The sequence below is a fragment of the Sorghum bicolor genome, chromosome 3, assembly GCF_000003195.3.
Source record: "Sorghum bicolor cultivar BTx623 chromosome 3, Sorghum_bicolor_NCBIv3, whole genome shotgun sequence".
Lineage (NCBI taxonomy): Eukaryota > Viridiplantae > Streptophyta > Magnoliopsida > Poales > Poaceae > Sorghum > Sorghum bicolor.
The window spans coordinates 63,741,072-63,760,379 of record NC_012872.2 but is presented as its reverse complement, the minus strand read 5'-3'; the positions used below and the strand labels follow the sequence as shown (position 1 = coordinate 63,760,379).

The 19,308-nt window shown below is 41.6% G+C and overlaps 3 protein-coding genes and 1 non-coding gene across 8 annotated transcripts; 1 reads left to right on the top strand and 3 right to left on the bottom strand.

Moving 5' to 3' along the window:
• Positions 1-8,989, bottom strand: LOC8079260. 3 transcript variants are annotated; one of them, XM_002456361.2, is made up of 9 exons: positions 8,562-8,989; positions 8,356-8,470; positions 6,608-7,653; positions 3,749-5,379; positions 3,551-3,654; positions 2,285-3,081; positions 1,933-2,045; positions 878-1,120; positions 1-787 (listed from the first exon to the last, which is right to left on the bottom strand). In XM_002456361.2, the coding sequence occupies exons 1-9, from the start codon at positions 8,667-8,669 to the stop codon at positions 739-741; spliced, it is 4,206 nt and encodes a 1,401-aa protein (XP_002456406.2). In that variant the 5' UTR covers positions 8,670-8,989; the 3' UTR covers positions 1-738. The 3 variants fall into 3 exon arrangements, with proteins under 3 accessions (XP_002456406.2, XP_021312330.1, XP_021312329.1); XM_021456655.1 differs by lacking the exon at positions 8,562-8,989 and adding an exon at positions 7,963-8,029; XM_021456654.1 differs by having other exon boundaries at positions 1-1,120; positions 8,562-8,988.
• On the bottom strand, positions 9,243-9,314 carry TRNAD-GUC. Its single transcript has one exon. It is a non-coding gene; the product is annotated as a tRNA-Asp (tRNA).
• Positions 11,783-14,099, top strand: LOC8072122 (uncharacterized protein At4g15545). Of its 2 annotated transcripts, none has more exons than XM_021457666.1 (9): positions 11,783-12,266; positions 12,394-12,462; positions 12,572-12,625; positions 12,748-12,811; positions 12,932-13,006; positions 13,117-13,362; positions 13,515-13,560; positions 13,661-13,736; positions 13,833-14,099. In XM_021457666.1, the coding sequence occupies exons 1-9, from the start codon at positions 11,856-11,858 to the stop codon at positions 13,923-13,925; spliced, it is 1,134 nt and encodes a 377-aa protein (XP_021313341.1). In that variant the 5' UTR covers positions 11,783-11,855; the 3' UTR covers positions 13,926-14,099. The 2 variants fall into 2 exon arrangements, with proteins under 2 accessions (XP_021313341.1, XP_021313340.1); XM_021457665.1 differs by having other exon boundaries at positions 11,785-12,266; positions 13,658-13,736.
• On the bottom strand, positions 14,271-19,308 carry LOC8072121 (transmembrane protein 56). Of its 2 annotated transcripts, none has more exons than XM_021457668.1 (9): positions 18,352-18,393; positions 17,539-17,700; positions 16,440-16,528; positions 16,216-16,351; positions 16,037-16,111; positions 15,601-15,722; positions 15,447-15,522; positions 15,036-15,095; positions 14,271-14,921 (listed from the first exon to the last, which is right to left on the bottom strand). In XM_021457668.1, exons 1-9 carry the CDS (start codon positions 18,376-18,378, stop codon positions 14,793-14,795), a joined length of 876 nt encoding a protein of 291 aa, XP_021313343.1. In that variant the 5' UTR covers positions 18,379-18,393; the 3' UTR covers positions 14,271-14,792. The 2 variants fall into 2 exon arrangements, with proteins under 2 accessions (XP_021313343.1, XP_002456405.1); XM_002456360.2 differs by lacking the exon at positions 18,352-18,393 and adding an exon at positions 19,110-19,308 and having other exon boundaries at positions 14,537-14,921.

The window sequence follows — 19,308 nt, the reverse complement described above, 5'->3', positions numbered from 1 at the left end:
TCTAAAAAATTTGGAATGACATAATTTGAGACGGAGAGAGTAAACATATAGAAATTCATACTTTACAAAGCCAAGGCCAAGAAATCATTTGCTTTCATAGACGATGGCGAACGTCATGTTACAGGCCTAGTTGATATGCAAATACCTCTTGGACAAATTAGGTAAGGTAGCACATCTACCTCCATCTAATGGGAGAAAAGAGAAAAGGGCACAGCATGGTAAAAAAGGTGTCATCAAAATTTGGATCACTTTCTTGCGCACAAGCACTGGCACAGAAAACTTGCCTATCACCAAACCAAAGGTCGGCTCTCATGGGACCAAGGTACCTGGATCAAAAACTTCACTTCTTGAGAAGATCTTGTGTCAGCTAAACATACTCCAGAGTCCCAGATCACATTCATCAACCAACTACCATTCGTGACATTGCAGATATGTCGGACCAATAGAGACCCAAACCACACACCATCATCACCATTCGGCTATCCTAACTGGAACAACCTTTCTGATGTACTAATCGAGCTTGACATCCAACAGTGCAAGAATTGGCGATCCTGTTTCAACTTACCAAACCCGACATTTCTTGGCTCTGGTGTTTTGCATTTGCATCTCCGAATGCTTTGCTGGCCGGTTCCTTACCTGCTCCTCCACACTCAAGAACATAACCTTGACAAAAATGACAATCTTCATAATACTTCGGCATCTCCACACTCAAGAACAAACATCATCCTCTATGCAGTGTCAAGGCAAGGGAGTAATCCAACGTCTTGTTATAGGACCATGAATAAGTCTGTGCAGGGACACATCAAATGGTCTATGTCAGGCACAAAGCTTTCAGCTTAAAAAGGAACGAGCTAAAGATTGATGCTCGCTGCTTAACTGAACAAACCATTCAGAAATCTGCTTCACTTGCACAACAAAGGGTCCTGATAATTGTCTACTTTCAGTGGCAACAATTTTGTCAAATGGCAGTGGAAGAACGCTGACCAATGCACCAATGACAGTAAACTGAACACTTAAACTCCATGATTTTGTAAAACTTGTCCCTGTTAACAATGATAATAATTTGTTCCTCAGCTTACTAACACTTCTATCCTCGTAACCAACATCATCGACAAAGGACCTGTAAATTGGGACATGAACAGAGCAGATCATACGCATCAGGAACAAATTTAGAAATACAAGTCAGAACAAAAGGTATACTTTGAATATGCACATGCATGTACTCGTGCTTGATCCAAACAACAAAATGTACATTCATGGCAGAGGCCTACACATTTTACAGAATGTTGGTTTTAGCTTTGGATGATGGAATACTGGAAATTAATAATATCAAATTTGCGGAATGGGGAAAAAAGTAGATCAAAGAATGTGCCAAGGACCCGGTGTCTTAGCCATCACATATCTGGAATTTTGCAATTGCCCTACAGGGAAGTTACCAAACAGCTATACTACATTATGATCTTTACATCAGCCTGTCAGTGGAACAACTGGTATAATAACCAGACCATTTTTTTTTTAAAAAAAAACACCACTTTAGCAATTTAGGGCCAAATTCACCCAAATCTCCATCCAGGATTTGTTTGTGATTGCACAGGAATTTGTTCCTTGTTATATTGGTGCCTTCCATATATATGCTTCCTCTTATGGATATAACATTATATGGCACTAACTGTAATCCTGTATCTATTTGATCTCTCTATATAGGTGCCCACTGGCCCCAGCCCCTTTTGGTGTGTGCGGCATTACCCCCCTTTCTTCTCACCCTCTCATTTCTATACAGGATTCCAGGTATAACAGAGTGCCACATACAACACATGCACATCAAAAATTCTATGGTGGTAGATTCTCTGTTCATGCATTGGAAAATAAAACACAAAAAGAAAAACCATGGAACAGTTCAATACAAGACCGTATTTGGGCAACAGGGCAAACCTTCCAAGTTGGCTGACAAGTACTAACAGAGCAGCTGAATAGTCATGGCACATGCACGATTCCAGAATCTCCAGAAGACGGACAACGACATTGTTGTATGTCCACTCACAGCTCTAAAAATGAAGACAAAATAATCAGTCGATACTGGAACAAAAAGTTGACCCATAAAAGTCAGAACACAATTTATAGCTGTGCATGGATGATGGTCATGCTCAACAAGCAAAATCCCAATTCCAAATATCAATGGCTTACAAGTTACAACCCAAAAAGTTATATTAGCACATCAGAATTTTTATGCATGAATACTTGCTGAAAAAAACAAAAAATAAGCAGAGGTCACAGATGATCATACCATATAAATCCCAAAGAGCTCGAGCAAAGAAATTAGCTCGGTGAAGTAGCATAAGTTAATTGCTGCAGGGTAGTTATGAGTATCCTCAGATAGTTTTCCTTGCTTGAAGATATTACAAGTTTCACTACATCTGGTATCAAGTCCACTTGATCCCAAATGAGAACTGCACCTTGTGATAGTTTCATTTGAGCAGGCACGGTTATTCCACTGAAGAGAACATAAATCCAGTTCATCCAATAGTGAAGAGATGAAACCGTCTATGGAAACCGTATCCACATTAAACAGGCAATGTGCACAGGACGGCAATGTTATTGGTTTATTTGACTGGATATATGATGACACAAGGCACAGAGATGTGTCCTTGCTCTCAAGAAGCTGGACAAGTAACCGTATAGCTGTCATGAGAAAGTCACAACTCTTTGGTGGGAGAAACTTATCACCACACATGGAACCAAAGACATGGAGAGCTAGCAGAGTCCACAAAAGATTACTTTTACCCATCTGAAGAACTTTGTAAGAAACCTCTAATACAATGTCCACTCTGCCCACTTCCACACATATTGAAGCCAACAGAATGCAAGCCGCAATAAATTCATTTCTTTTTGCAGGTTTAACAGATAGCTGTAAACCAGATTCATCATCTAATTCATGATCCTTGCTTGCGCCAAAAACCTTCTGTCCCATTTTCTCGCAGACTACAACTTCTTTGTTCAGGAGAAAATCTTCAATTAAGGAGATAAGAACATCCAGCTCATCTGCTCTCAGAATGGTCCACCTTGTTTCCCTATGAGATTTCACTGCAAAGAGGATAACAAATTGAAATTGTAACCCAGGAGTTAGTATATGATACTGATCAAAGACTATGAACAAATCAACACAATAGCTCTGTCAAAGCATAGAATGAGTTATTAGCAATGTTATTGATGTATTAACAAAAGCGCATTGGGTAGTGGTGAAGAAAGGTAGGAAAAACATCACATTCCATAATGTGTGCATCAAAGCAATTCTGAACTACGTATGTAATAACATGTGCATGATAACAGGCCACTGATAGAATGCTACAGCTACATGACAAGCAAACCCTTCATAGACAACTAGTGGCCACATCTAAATGGCATAGAAGCCTATGATCAGACATTTTTATATTACTAACCAGAATAAAAAGTGAGGAAGTTTAAGAGTTTAACATACAAATTTTGGACAGAATCTGAGCTACAGAGAGAGAAAGAAAAACAATTAAATTGTAGAAGACTTTAGATGCAATACCACTTGACGAAAAAGCTGGTGAGGCAAAATTTCCATCTGTAAAAGTTTCTTCTGTGAATCTAATATCCCACAACAAAAGGGAAAATATGAGGGAAACCTTCTCACTGCAAAAGAAACCAGATCATTTAGTTTTTATAAAAAATTGCAAATGAAAGAGTGCATATAAAGCCTAAGTTAAAAAAGTGCAAGCAAACCTACTCTGTAGGTAGCAATGTGTCAGTTGACACTTTATCAAGCAACGGACCATCAACTGAAGCTTTGTTAGAATGCTTTTGGGATTGAGAACTCAGTATCTCCCAATACCGAAATATGTTCATCATGTTGCTTCTTTTCATTCCTGTAACTCCAACTAAGTGCATTGGAGGTTTTTCGGATCCACAATGATGCCCAAGCAACCTATTAGAGACTGAATTGTTTGGCTTGGTCACTGTTGTTTCACTTGTTCCAACATTAGCTTCCAGCCCAGGACTTGATGATTTGTCACAAATTTGATGTGAGCTGTTTTTGGTAGGCACTTCCTTGGACAAATGTAAAATGGAATTTGAATGACCACTGCAGGTACTTCCTGATAACACTGGTCTGCTTATACTGTCTAATCCCTCAGCAGAAGAAGCTACAGAATTCTGCACCACATCCTCATGCAAAAGGCTGCCAAAAGAAGCGCTCGTAGGCACCAAGACCAAACTAGTGCTACAAGAAACATTGACAGCTGCATTGGATTTATCATTTGTGGAAAGGGGCTTAGCAATGCCACTACACTCGATTATATTTGACGATGGATCAAGTTGGATACAATTTTGAGTCAATTTCTGAATTGCAGGCTCTTTAACTTCTTTGGGCCTTATCTTGGAATCAATGGCATCAGATCCTAAGGCAGAACAATTGTTGAGAGATCTAACCGAACCGTGAGGTTCTGCATAGGTAGGCACTTTAGTTCTACGGGGTCGGATAACAGTCAGGTTTGGTGAAAGGGGTCTCTCCTTTGCCTTTCTATACTTTTCCTCATCTGCATCATCATCCATATTGAGCAACTTTAAACAGTTTTCCCTGACCACTTCCTCAAAGGGGATCAATGAAGAAAACTTGCTACTAGCACAGCCATTTCCTCCACAAGAAGACACTTTAGAAGGGAAACTGGATGGAGGAGCTTTATCAGAGACAGCAAGATATTTTCTCCTATGATTTTCCATGTCACCTTCAGTCACACACATGGTGTTATTTCCTTGTTGCAGACACGAAGGATCATCCTCAAATGCTAATGCAACATTTGAAGTGGCAGCATGCAACTTTGGTATCAAATGCAGCTCACTTTTAGAGGGAAGAAAAGCCGAGGGTTCTGGAGACCTTTTGGTCCTTTTTCTCTTCCTATCACCACCAAGTGTTTCTCTTTTATCTGTAACTTCCGTACCACAAGACAAGGGTATCCTCAATGCTTCTGGAGGCAATGCTCTATCATTACTAACTTTAGGAGGCAGCTCAGAAACAACTGAATTATGTTTTTTTCTGATGTCTGTCGATGAGACAAATAGCCTATCCTTACCCTGTGAGCCCATGAATTTTTCATCAGATATGGATGTTGGACATAAAGATCTGTGCTGACTTTTTGACTTTGTTCTGTGAGAGCTACCAAGAGGGGGCCCTAATTCAGAACTAGTACCTGAGATTGGTCGTGAGCAGCTTTCTCTGGGTAACTGATATGAAGTGTATTCACTTGGGATAGAAGAGCCAAATGGAACTATCCCAGCCTGCAACCCAAAATATGGGGCTGGAACTGAATCATTAGGAAGCAGCTTCTGTTCAAAGCCACGTATCTCGGGATGCTGATTCAACTGTAAATATGAGACAATGCCAGTAATCACATCAGTTTATATAGATAGAACATAACAAGTATAAATGAACTTTAAAAAAAACATATGCAATATATCAGGAACAAGATCAAAGAATACACAGGTCATATCTGCTCATTCACAGGCACTGTACAGTGATCTAGAGGGAAAACCAATAATGTGGCATTTCAATGCATATCAACATTACAGTACATAAGTGATATATTAGTTTGACCCAGCATTCGATTCGCAGAAAACATAAAGATAAAAAGAACATCATTTTTGCCATGTGAAGTCACAACCCACCGGGGCAACCACATCATTAAAGACATCCCCTCTGTTTCACAAATTCTGACCATTATCTTGAGAATAACCCTTTTCGAAATGTTTGCCCTTTTATACAGGTGTGGCTACTGCAATATTTCCCCTCTCTGATAATATAAAGCAGGTTGAATGGTTTTATTTTCCGGGCTGGTGCCACACTGTCCGCATGGTGGGCCTGTAGCCTTGGAGAAATATCATGGGTGCTTGATTTAAAAGTTACACCCTTTACCTAAGAGTCCCAAATTTTCTATTTTTATAGTTTTTTTTTGTGTGTAGTGGCCAGGAAAAAAATCGCAGAAATGATGATACTATCATCGGACTAAAAAAGTAGCATGATAAAATTTCTGCAACAGTGTGTGGAAAGAGCCAGCTTCTTAAAGAAATGATTATCCTATGAACAGAAAACCACAGCATGAAACAATTACATATAAAATACTTTAATGCAATAAGATTTTTTTTTAGTATATGGAATTTGATGAGGAAAAAATAATCTTACCCACCACCCCAAGTACGAAATGACACGGGTTAGTGATCAGAGAGGTATATCCAAGCATTTACTCGTGGTACTTTCAAGTGCACATCTTATGACGCTTTCCCCACTCATATAATTTGAAAAACAAAGAAGATTTTTTAGGAAAAAAAATGAAGACTGAGAAAAGGTGCTATTTCAGAAATGGAATGACTGCCCCCTATAATTTCACTAACAAATCAATCTTTTATTAGCATTAGAAGAAAGAAAATCCATGAACAAATGCCTAATTGCATAGAGATGAAGAACAGTTCATTGTTCTATTAGGATGCCAGAAGTAGAACTATTATTACAATTGCTAAGAAATTCTTGTTTTCCCCAAAATTACCTTCACAAACATAGATGAAGACAGTAATAACTAGAATGCAGGATACAGACCTCTGTCAAGACATGAATACCTTCAACACCGCGAGCAAGGTGGTCATCCAATATGTTAAACCGACCCAGTAGCTGCATCCAATCTTGCTTTAAACGTTGAAGCTCTCTTCTTATTAAAGTAGTTTTTGCTTTATCTAGCTTGGACACATTCTTTACATGCTTTAGTTGTTCTTTCTTCAGCTTAAGCTTCTCTTTGAGAAGCTTTACATTTGCACTCTCAGAAGTTCTATCAACATGTCGCCGCCCATACTTGCCAGAAGAAATTACATCTCTACCTGCAGAGAGTTCATTTGTCTTCCTCTGTAAATATTCAGCCTGTTTTCTCACCTCTTCTAATTTCTGGAACAAATGGTCTGCTCGTTTTTTCTCTTCTATTGCATTCTTTGTTTCAACTTGTATGCTAGTTCGCAAATGTTCATTGAGTTTCTTCTGCTCCTCTAACTTTGCAAATAAATTGTCAGCACGGCACTTCTCTTCCGTTACTTTTTTCCTCTCAACTTCAATAAGTGTTTTGTTCTTTTCAGCTAATGACTTCTCTGAATCAGCATGTTTCTTTTCTCTGGCTACCTTCTGCTTCTCCGCTTCAACCCTTTTAAGCATTTCTTCTGTTTTCTGAATCTGAGCAGTTAACTGTGCTCTGATTTGATTTCCTTCACTCCTCAACCTTTCACATGATGCTCTCCAATCATTGGCAACTTTTCTTTCTGTATCAGCAACTTTTCTATACTCTTCAGACTTCTGTGTTTCTGACTTCAATATCCTTTGCATTTCTAGAGTTTTGCACTTTTCTTCTTCAAATTTTTTCTTCTCAGAAGTAATCTTCTTCCTTTCTTCTCCTAAAACCTGTATGAGCTTTCTATTTTCTTCTTCCAATTCAGAGATGCGTAAAAGTTCATCATTATTTTTGCAGGTATTTTGTGTTTGCTTCAAACTTGAGTTCTGCGTCTTTAATTCAATTATCTCCTTTTCCAGTAGATCTCTGGCATCAGACTCAGTTGCCCTAGCTGCTTCTGCTGAATCACCTCGGAGGCGTTCCTCCTTGCACACTATTCATCAAAGAAAAAACAAAGAGAATACAGCATTAAAGGATGATACACATAAGAATGGTTTCAAGATGTATGCATGATACACATAAGAATGGTTTCAAGATGTATGCATGATACACAACTGTTCATCAAGAATTACATATGCTTTGGGTGGGTGCCATCAAATCAAATAATCAAGTGTTTTAGAGTATACTACAGTAAGGATAAAATTGGGGGGCTAATAGATGCTAACAAATAAAAGATGCATTGAAGAGAAATCAAACATGATGTTAACAAATACATGAAGCATTAATGAGAAATCAGACATACTTTGAAAGACATCTTCTCTGTGATAGGCACCTTCTGTTAAAATTCCTGCTAGCATGCTACTAGCATGCTATGAAATTAGAATTTAGAGCATTAGATACTTCATAGAAGTAGTTTTTTATAATAAAAAAGTTTGCTTTCTTTGAGTGCAGCCTAGGTATGAAAAAGGAAGAGCCAAAATACTTGCCTTTCAGCAGATATCACAAAAACCTATAACTACACAAAATGTTGGTCTCAAGAATTACTAGATATAATGCATACAGTCTAAACATGTGCGTTACCTCTGCATACTTAGGGTAATCTTTTCTTTCTATTTGTAACCAGAATAGTAATGCAGGAAAGAAAAACAAAGAAAGCAGCGCACTGGGAAAAGAAATCAGGGAACACAGTAGGAACCTTTGCTGAGCTCCGAGTTCTCCTTCTGCAGCTTCTCGTTCTCGGCCTGCAGGAGCTTCACCGCCTCCCGCAGCGCCGTCCGGCTCGTCTCCAATTTCTGGTACTTCTTCCACAGCTGCGGAACCCAAACCCCAAAAAAGAAGACACGTCAAGAACCCAACAAGACCCGATGCGGCGTAATGGTGAGAATAGGGAGGGTCAATTACCTTTGCGCAGCACGGGTTGGGGCCGCCAACGCCGGCTACAGCGGCGGCGGAGGAGGCTGCGAGCTGGGCATCCTGCGAGGATGCGGGCTCTGGCGGTTCCGCCGCCATGGCGCGGCGGCGAGACTCCGATGGAGAGGAGAGGTTTAGGGTTTGAGCGGCGCGGCACGGGGCCGGATCGGAGAACCTGGATGCGGAGGCGGTGGAGCCCGAAGTCGTAGCCGTTGGACCGACCTCAGGCTTGGTTCCAGAAGCGGGTGAGTGGGCCGTCTTTTGGCCCTGTTTGGGGCCGCTTCTTGCACAGTCGCTCGAGGGGCAATGGCGCCGCCGCTGGTGGCCTGGTGCCGCTTCTCCTCCCGTGCGCCGCCGCCTCCAAGATCCTCCTCTTGTGCCGGGCTCCTTCTCCACGCAAGGCCTGAGGAGGATCGAACCCGGGTGCAAGTTGCAATGCCACAAGGCCCCTAAAACAGGAAAATAAATAAAAAAAGGAAAAAAGGAGGAAAAATAAAAAAGGAAATGGAACAAAAAAAGGAAAATACAAAAGGAAGAGAAAATAAAAAAAGAAATAGAACAAAATATCTAAAACAGGAAAATAAAATAGTAAAAAAGCAGGAAAAATAAAAAAAGGAAATGGAACAAACAAAATACAAAAAGAAGAAAAATAAAAACAACAAAATTAAAAAGCGCCGTTGCCGGGGATCGAACCCGGGTCACCCGCGTGACAGGCGGGAATACTCACCACTATACTACAACGACTGAATTGAAGGGTAAACTGATGAGATCTTAATATAGAAAAGACCCCTCCCCTCCATCATCCTCTCTGCCCACCTCAAGGACACACTCTTCTATGCACGCATCTCAATGCAAATGTCCCTCAAAAAAAAATTTACCTCTCCGGCTCCCTTCCTTCCTCGCCCAAACCCTAGGACCCAAATCAGGACGGGGCTCACATCCTCCTAGATGCCGATCTGATCTCCCCGTACCACCATGGACCTCTCGCTCCGTTACGTCGACATCACTGAGGAGCTCCACCAGCGCATCATCTCCCATAGCCCCGGTATCGAGTCTTTGGTGCTTCACGCCAATTCCGGCCACCGTCGGCTGCGCCTCTCCCTACCGAGGCTCAGGTACCTGGCCGTCTCGGTCAGCCCCATGCCATGCAGCAACGGCCTGACCGATCTAGGCCTTGTTTAGATACACCCAAAAACCCAAAACTTTACAAGATTCCCTGTCACATCGAATCTTGCGGCACATGCATGTAGTATTAAATATAGATAAAAATAATAACTAATTGCACAGTTTAACTGTAAATCACGAGACAAATCTTTTAATCTAGTTACTCCATAATTAAACAATGTTTGTCAAATAAAAACGAAAATGCTACAGTGTCAAAATCCAAAAACTTTTTACATCTAAACAAGGCCCTAGCTAGTCGTCGAGGATGCTGCAAGCTTGGAACGTCTTCTTCTGCATGCGATGGAGACTGGTCCTGTCGAGTGTCTTGACCACAGTCTCAAGACCATCGTGCTGCAATCGTATATAGGAGGGGAGCCACAGGTTGACTTCGCAAAGTTCTTTGTCGAGAGAGCCAGGATCCTCGAGGTCATGAAGTTATGTGTCAATGGAGGTTGCACTCCAGAATGGCTTGAAGACCATTTGCAGTCAGCTCAATATTGAGAACAGAGCCTCAACCTCAAGATGTGCTCTGTTTCCTTTCGTGCTCCAGAACGAGTTGCCCCGCCTATTTTGGATGGACGGTGTCCTCTCTAAAGAAGACCCCTTCATAGACCGTACGCCCTGATGATGGCTTCTTGTTCTCGAGTGATGATGATGGTTTCTTGTTCTCGTGGCCAGTTCCATAAACTAGAAGGAATGTACACCCAGAGGACGTTGTTTTATTTAATTCTGTATCTTTATTTATTTATGTGTGTTGCTACCAGCGGATCGGCAACGGCAATTATTATATATATATATAAAAAAGACAAACTAAACACAGCTGTATATGAAAGATAAAATTGGATCCTCCAAAGATCAACCATTTCATAATTTAATCGAATATGTAGAAAAGTACCAATGTTTATGATATGAAATAAACACAGTTTACATCATATATTTTTATGGTAAGCATATTTATAGAGATATAAATATTGATACTATTTTTAATAAATTTAGTCAAAATTAAGAGTAGTTTACTTATGAAATAAGATATACATTTATTCTAGAGTGAGTACTCCCTACGTCTAAAAAAATATAATTCTAGTCGTGTTTTAGTGTATTATTATAAATTTGTTCAATTATAGATCAAAATATCAATATTTATGACTAAAATTACTATTAGATTAATTATGAAATATTTTTTTGAGTCATAAATATAATTAACATTCACTAAAAATTTAATGAAACGTGAGTCACTTTAACTGGCACAAGACTGCATTTTTTCTTAGACAAAGGAACTATCTAACAAATACTTTTGCCGCATGTCTCCGACAAATCGCTTGCTAGGGTCTTGTTTACTTCTAAAAAATTTTACAAAATAGAAATAATAACACTTTTGTTTGTATTTAATAAATATTATCCAATCATAAACTAACTAGGCTCAAATGATTTGTCTCGCAAATTACAGATAAACTGTATAATTAGTTATTATTTTTATCAATATTTAATGTTTTATGTATGTGCCATAAAATTCGATGTGACAGGAAATCTAAAACTTTTTGCAAATTTTTTTGGAAACTAGGTCCGCGAAGAACAAACACGTCACACTCACACATGAAGCGTCTGCTCCAAAGGATCTGAGTGGATGGGTGGAGACAGCTGCACTGCACACCGTTCAGCACTGGAATTTGTTAAGGCATTGTTTAGTTCCCAAAAAATTTTGCAAAATTTTTCAGATTTCCCGTCATATCGAATCTTTAGACACATGTACGAAGTACTAAATATAGATAAAAATAAAAACTAATTGCACAGTTTGGTCGGAATTGACGAGACAAATCTTTTGAACCTAGTTAGTCTATGATTGGATAATTGAGTTTGTCAAATACAAACGAAAGAGCTGCAGTGTCCATTTTGCAAAATATTTTAGAACTAAACAAGGCCTAATCGGGAGGAGCACCGGGCACTCGGCCAGCGTCGCCTCCTCGACCCAAAGGTGGCACAAAGCCGAAGGGATAGAGAAGAGATCGAGAAGGACAACTCTCTCTGTACGCGCGGGTGCGGCGCGTAGTATTCAAATGCACGCAAAGCAACCCCGCCACGCCACTCGTCGCGCCCCCACAGTCCACGGCCCGAGCTCTCCCGATGATAAACCACCGTGGCTCCCAGCTTCGGATCTCGCCACCCGCTTCACCACCACCACCACCACTAGCACGCTCTCCGCCTCCTCCGATGACGCAGACCCCGACGCCCACGGCTGCGGCGGCCACTGCTGCACCGGGGCCCGAGCCCGAGCCCGCGCCGGAGGCGGAGCTGCCGGACGCCATCGCGGCAGCGCTGCCGCCGGACCCGTACGAGCAGCTGGAGGTGGCGCGCAAGATCACGGCCGTGGCCGTGGCGTCCCGGGCCTCGCGCCTCGAGCTCGAGGCCGCGCGGCTACGGCAGAGGCTGGCCGACAGGGACCGCCTCGCCGCCGAGCTCGCCGACAGGGCCGCCAAGCTCGAGCTGGCACTCCGCGACGCCGACGCGCAACTCCGTGCCGCGCTCGACGACAACGTGAGAGTTTATTCATCACCTGGCCGCTTTGAATTCTGTTGCTTTTTGGGGTGTCTTGGCGTCTTGCCATGCTTACTGATGGCCGGTGGTTGATTTGGATTGCGATTTGCTGGCGTCGTCGGCGAAGGCCAAGCTGGTCAAGGAGCGGGACTCGCTCGCGCAGACGTCCAAGAAGCTGGCCAGGGACCTCGCCAAGGTGATTACCTTTTGTGATGTGATCAAGCTCAGTGTACCTCAGCTAGTCAGCTCAAATTAGTTCTTCCTCTCTCTTTGTTTTTTCCCCATTTCCTTTAACTGACATGCAGCTGGAAACCTTCAAGCGGCATCTGATGCAGTCGCTGGGCGATGACAATTCCCAAGTGAGTTCATCCTCCTCTCTGCATTTCCTGCCTGCCTTTTCCGTTGGTTCGTGCCAGCCACTAGTGAAAGATCATTGCCGATGTCCTCAAGTACTCATGTTCCGTGTTGTGCCCCTTAACAGATTCAGGAAACAGTAGACATAAGAACCTGCGAGCAATCGGTGGCAAAGGCGAATTCCTGGAAAGGTACTGTCTGTCCCTTGCACAGCGTCTCGTCTACTTGCGTTGCACTGTCTTACCACTCTGTTCATATGGTATGATACCATTAATTTGTCCATCTCTGCATCCTTTTCCTTTCTGATGAAGATGGACTAGAGAACAGCCATCCAACATCCTCTCTATCAGACGAATCCAACGAAGCCGAAAGCATAAATCAGGAAGGTATGATCAGTAACCATGGCACGCATCTTCACAATCTTGCAAGTCTTTTTCGAAAATAAGTAGCTTCTGATGCTCCTTTGGCCGGTGTCCTGTACGCGTTCTTCGAGCAGTAACAAGGCCATTCGAGCAGAAACTGACCATCACGAACATCACTCCACGCCTCACCTCGGATCCTGCGACGAGGCTGAGAACCGCCGCAACATCCCCGAGAAGGTACTCCACGGCGGTGTCGCCCAAACTGGCGTCCGGCGCCACCTCGCCGCGGTTGGACGGCCACATGGCGATGTCGCCATGGCTGCCCTCCAGCAAGATGTCCTCTGCAGCCAACTCGCCTCCTCGTGGACACTCCACCTCAGGTAGTGCTTTGGACTTGTGAGAGCATTCAGATCCTCTCTCTCTCTCTCTCTCTCTCTCTCTCTCTCTGAAATGAGCATTCATATCCTTAGTGGCACACGAGGCAATCCATAACTTTTTTTCCCTGGCATTTTCCTGACGAACTCTGAATCAGGACGCGGTACAAGAGTAGATGGCAAAGAGTTCTTTCGTCAAGCAAGGTATGCTTGTCCCAATGCTTGCCCTCATATGAAGACCTACGTCCAGTTCTTCATTCATACAAAAATAGCATATAACTTGTTGAATTCACATCCCCAGAAGTCGCCTGTCATACGAACAATTTGCGGCTTTTCTCGCCAACATCAAGGAGCTCAACGCCCATAGGCAATCTCGAGAGGTGGGAAGCTTTTGACCAAGTATCAGTCTTCAAAAGATTTTGTTCACTTCTTCATGCACCGAATTGTTGATATTCGCGTAAACTGTTGTGCTGCAGGAGACCCTGAGGAAGGCGGATGAGATCTTCGGTGCAGAAAACAAAGACCTCTTGAGGTCGTTCCAAGGGCTGCTTAGCCGCAGCCTATCGTAGTTCAAAAAAAAAAGAGCTTGGCAAACCTATCTGTTGCTACTCGTTGTTACGGCTGTTCATGATTCATGAACAGGGCCGTCAGCAGGCATACACTTTGTGTAGAATAAAACGATGTGGACCATACTAAGACGTGCAGATTGCACTATAAAAATTGCATACTAGGATGCATCAAAATCAGGTAGTAAGTAAATCTTCTTTCTGTCCAGATCTTTGCCTGAAAAAGAGTTAACATTTCCAGGTATAAACACTGGACACCACCAAATCAATACAAGTTGGACCGATCAAACCAAAGACAGTAGACAAGTTAGACACAACCTACATCAAACAAAAAGATCAAATGAATCCAAATTCAAACCACCATTGCATGCTTTCATTTATCTCCTTGTGACCGCTTAAATCACCTGCACAACGAGAATTACCAGAGTTGACAAATAACTGAAACCGCGCATGAAGAATTTAACACCTGGATATGAAGTACTGCTTGCAACTCTAATTGTACGGATAGAGAATGCATCCGACACAGTTCTGAAGTCAGAACGGTAAGAACTGCATAACCTGTAGCTAGAAGGGGCAAATTTCAACCTTCCTAGGTCTATATAAGACTACCTAAATTGTTAAGGTGTAGAATCATCCAATCCACAGGGGAAAAAACATCCTCCACCATAACCAGACGGCCTTATGTACAAGGCAGAGCATCCAGGGAAAAAATTGAGCTGTGCTTAGCATATTTCAGGATCATGTACAAGGGCTTTAGCTTGTGCTACAAGCTGCACTGACGGCTTTACCCGGGAAGTGCATGTAACTGTAAAGTGACTGTACGAAGGGATGGTTGTCGATGTCCTTGAGCTTGTGTTACCATTCTTCTTTTCACTGCCTCTTGGCAAGCGTCTTTTTAAGGCCTCTCAAGATCTTCGCAAACCACATTATGTTCATGACAAGCAGTATTGTGGGCACACCAAATACCAGAATGCAGCTAAAGGTATGCATCTGTTTGACCTGTCAAAACAGAATATACAAGATAAGTTTATTGTTGAACAGATTTAGCTTCAAAATCATCGGTGAGATATTGATGTGTACCCCAGTTTTTATGTGATGACAAGAGAAAAATACCTGATCATAGTGGAAGTAGATGTGGTAAAACAAGTAGACGAACAAAATTATCCGTGCCACCTGCATGAAGCAATTGGCTCTTCACAATTAGAGAGAAAATAATAGAAGGTCACTAACAGTACAAGAATGACTGGCACTGATTAGGACAAAAACAATTAAACACGGCTACCAGTTTTTAGCATTCATATTTCTATAATTAAAAATAATCATACTGAAGCACAAAGCGAAATGGGAATGAGAAATGCGTATAAAATATCCTCCAGCCTCATATAGACCAAAAGAGATTGGAAATGTTTAGTGAAGTATAAGATACACAGCATTGTGTTAAAGCATGTTAGAATATTCTAAGACAAATAGCAGATAATGCTTTCTTCATAACTTGCAGCATGAAATTACATCGTAGTAACATACCAGCCATGCAACAAACATCGAAACACCATTGACAAGATAGGCCTTGGATTTTTTCATTCCAGCAGTGTCAAGGAACCTTGATGACAGAACAGGTCAGATACATTGAAGTAATAAGATGGTTAAAAAAACAGTGCACATTCATTTCATCAAATACCATCGGAGGTTGATTCCAGGTGTGGTTGTTTCAGAGATGAGACACATGTATGTGTACAACTGTCCTTCCCCAGAATACATAGCAAAGACTACAGAAATAAGCGACAGCATATGGTGAAGGACCTGAAAATGTATGTTTGTTACCGTAAGGTGCAGTCAAAATGTGACAACTTGTAGTAATATGATCCAACAAAGCATATATCTCTAGCATAAGTAAGTGAAAGTAATAGGGTTTACCATGAAAGATACTTTCACTATACCATATTTTCATAGTTTTTTGCCAACACACAAGGGTGGTGCATATTAGTACTCAAAGTTGATTTAGTAGACTATGGCATGTTAAATCAGCATGTATTTTTATACAAACGGGGTAGAAACTGAAAGCAAAGGAGATATATAAATGAAAAATAAGTTAGTGATCTGATATGTTCACTTACATACTCCATACCACCAAGAGAAGGATAAGCCCATAATATCATAGCAAGGTCAGTGATGAAATACCCAACAGAAACCTGGACAAATTAAAATTCAGTTAATATGAGGAAAAAGAGACAAAACTAAATGATAACATAGACTTTATTGAACGGGAATGAATTGAAATATTAACATATTTTACCCCCAGAGTGAAAATGGATAGATTTGAACTCCGAAAAGTTACTGGTCCATCCAGCTGATCAGAGAATAGGTTGGAGAAGAATACCAGGTACACTGACATGACTGTGATGAATATCGCATGGATAGTGGACATGCCCCTGAACAAGTAAACAGTGGGTGTTGAACATAAATTCTGATAGAAGTAACACGAAATTGGGCATAGATTTTGCAACTAGACTGTTTGACCTGTTGTTCCACTCAAGCTTTTGGGTTTTTGTAAGTGAACCATAACCCTTATAGTACAATAAGCTGATTATACTTGTTATGTCATAAGCCTGAGAAAACAAAGCATAAAGTTAGCCTTGGGTAGAACTTATTCAAAACAGAACTAACTAGAGTTCTGAGATGCAGGCACATAGGAATCAATCACAACAAATCCATGCAACAGTTTTAAGGCTGGCACAGTAACAGAAACAAAATTATTGTTTGTGTGTTGTTACCAACTTATCTAGCAACACACTTGCTAATTTTCTATAGATAACTACACCAAATGTTGTCCAAGTTAGCAATACTTCAAGCACTTTTTCAGAAACATTTAATGATTTAATCCAGCTAATTTTCTAAGGCACCCTGAAGTCGGCTGATTTATCTAAAAAATAGTAAAGTGAAACTGGGCCTAATAAATGAACTAACAGAGATTAAATAAATGAATCACAAATATCTCTGTACGGGTGTGGTGGGTGTTGTTTGTGTTTTGTCTTCACATTTCTTCTTCTTAATGCAATGACAAGCTGTGTATTCAAGAAAAAAAGTTTTAGCTGCCATTCTGTCAAACAGTTTTGTTAAAAAGATCCATTCATGTTAATTTATGTAAACACAAAACGTACTTATCTTCAAAGGTGTTCGTTGATATTAACTTACCATGAATTCAGCTAAATCTCAACAATTCAAAATAAACCTGAGTTATAAGTCCAAGCAAACTGTTGAAACTATTTTACAAAAGTAATTTGGAAATTTACCACAATTGGCATCTACAACCATAGTCAAAATCACAAATAATTTCAACTTTTTTTTTTGACGAGATAAATAATTTCAACTTTGAACCAATCCCAGATACACCTATGATCTAATTTCCTTCCATCTATAAGTTTTGTTTACTTCTAATCTACTCCATAGTCCTATGTTTACCTATAGCAATTTCCTTCTAAAAAAGGAACTACTAAAGTTACAGTGATGCTTTGCTCCCAATTAAATACAAACATGAGACTGAGAGCATATATTAATCTGAAGGAAGTCTGATCATAAAATGTCAAATAGTCAACAGATAAGAGGAGGCAAATGGTACCATCTTGCACATCAGGATCCCACCAAGTACAGCAGTGTATGAAACATACGAATCTGCAAGAAGGTACTCCTTAACAAGCGATTCTGCTTTGTACTTGTAGGCCTTAGCTGCCAGCACTGAAGTCATGGACAGATCCATCATCTGGTATCTAGACTCAACAACCTAGTGAAAGAGACAAGTCAGATAATGAAGCACACCATTCAACCATAGAGCATAAGCACAATAAATGGCGACCACCAAATGTCAACAACAACTTGCCCACATGAATGTAAAAATGCGCTAAGAAATGGGCCATTACTATACAATAATTAAATAATCATCCATGAAACATACAATGGATGTTATAAATGCGTCATGTGAAATCATACAGATCCCACAATTAAATGTGTAATGGGAAACCATGTGGATATGGCAACCTAGCTTGTTTTAAATCTGACAATGAAGCAACATACACTTTCCTCTTATCTTATGCTTCATGTTTGATAATAGCAAATAGGACCATACCTCAAACAATGAAACTAAACTAGCTGGTTAAGAGTGCAAATAACACGAAAAGATACTGAAAAGGGACATGATCCATTTCATTGAGAATGAGTCACTTCACAATTTAACAAAATCGAATAAGATATTTTTCACCCCCAAGTGCCCAAGCATGAATCCTGAACATTTGATTGATTATCATTCTGCTAAACATAACGGTCCAAGTATATATCGGAGAATCCATCAGATAAAAAAACAACTGATAAACAACTAATGTATCAGGAGTCATTTGAATGCTAGTAAGAACATCACCAAACACATAACATGTTTCACCTTACAAACAATCACTACAAACAACATGATCAACAATGATTCATTCCGAAGAAGATACCAAACAATTTGTGATGTTCCTCTGTCACAAGGAAAGAACTATGAGGACAAAAACGCTGCAGCTTATTGGCCTTTTAACCACGCAAGGGAATCTACGCACCCAAAAGGAACCACGAAAACGACGAATAAAGATATCTGGAGGAGGAAAAGGGTGCGCAAGGGGGAGAACTTTTCGCGGCAGAATCCAACCAGCCAGCGAAGGAAAACAGCACACACACAAAAACCTCCCGCACATTGCGACCAATCGGGCATGGAATCGATTCCCAGAAGGGTCACAGAGATCAAAAGGAAACAACGGCCGAAGCATCCCGTCGCTCGTGCGGTAACCAACCAGCATCCCGACGCGGGGAGGAAGAACACAAGGAACCGTAACCCCCCTCTGCATTGCGTGCAGGACCGAGACGCGATCGATGGCCGAAAACCCCATCAGAATCGAACCCAAGAGCGCGCCGAAACAGAAAAGCACATGACGGCCACAACCGCCTCCCCTCCCGCCCCCGTCCTCGCCATGGCACCACCACCCCACCCCCAGAGCAAACAAAACCGAGATCAAAACCTACCCCAACCCACCTCGAAACCGTGGGAAGCTACGGCACGACAGCTATGGCGCGCAGGATCAATCAAACACCGGAGAAATCAATAAGCCGCAAACATCGGGGCTGGGTCGGGGTCGGGGATGGGAGGCATCAGGCATTAGTTACCTCGCGCGGCGGCCGGGCGGGGCGGGGCGGGCGCCTGCGTTGGCGCAAGCAACCGGGACGGGGGGCGTTGCGTCAGGTTGGGACTCGGGATCGGTGCCCGCCTGCCCGGGCTATATTTCGCTTCCACGACGTGTTCTGTCGCCTCGCCTGTTGCGAGACGGAAGGGGAGGAAGGAAGGGGACGAGTGGAATGGAGAAGA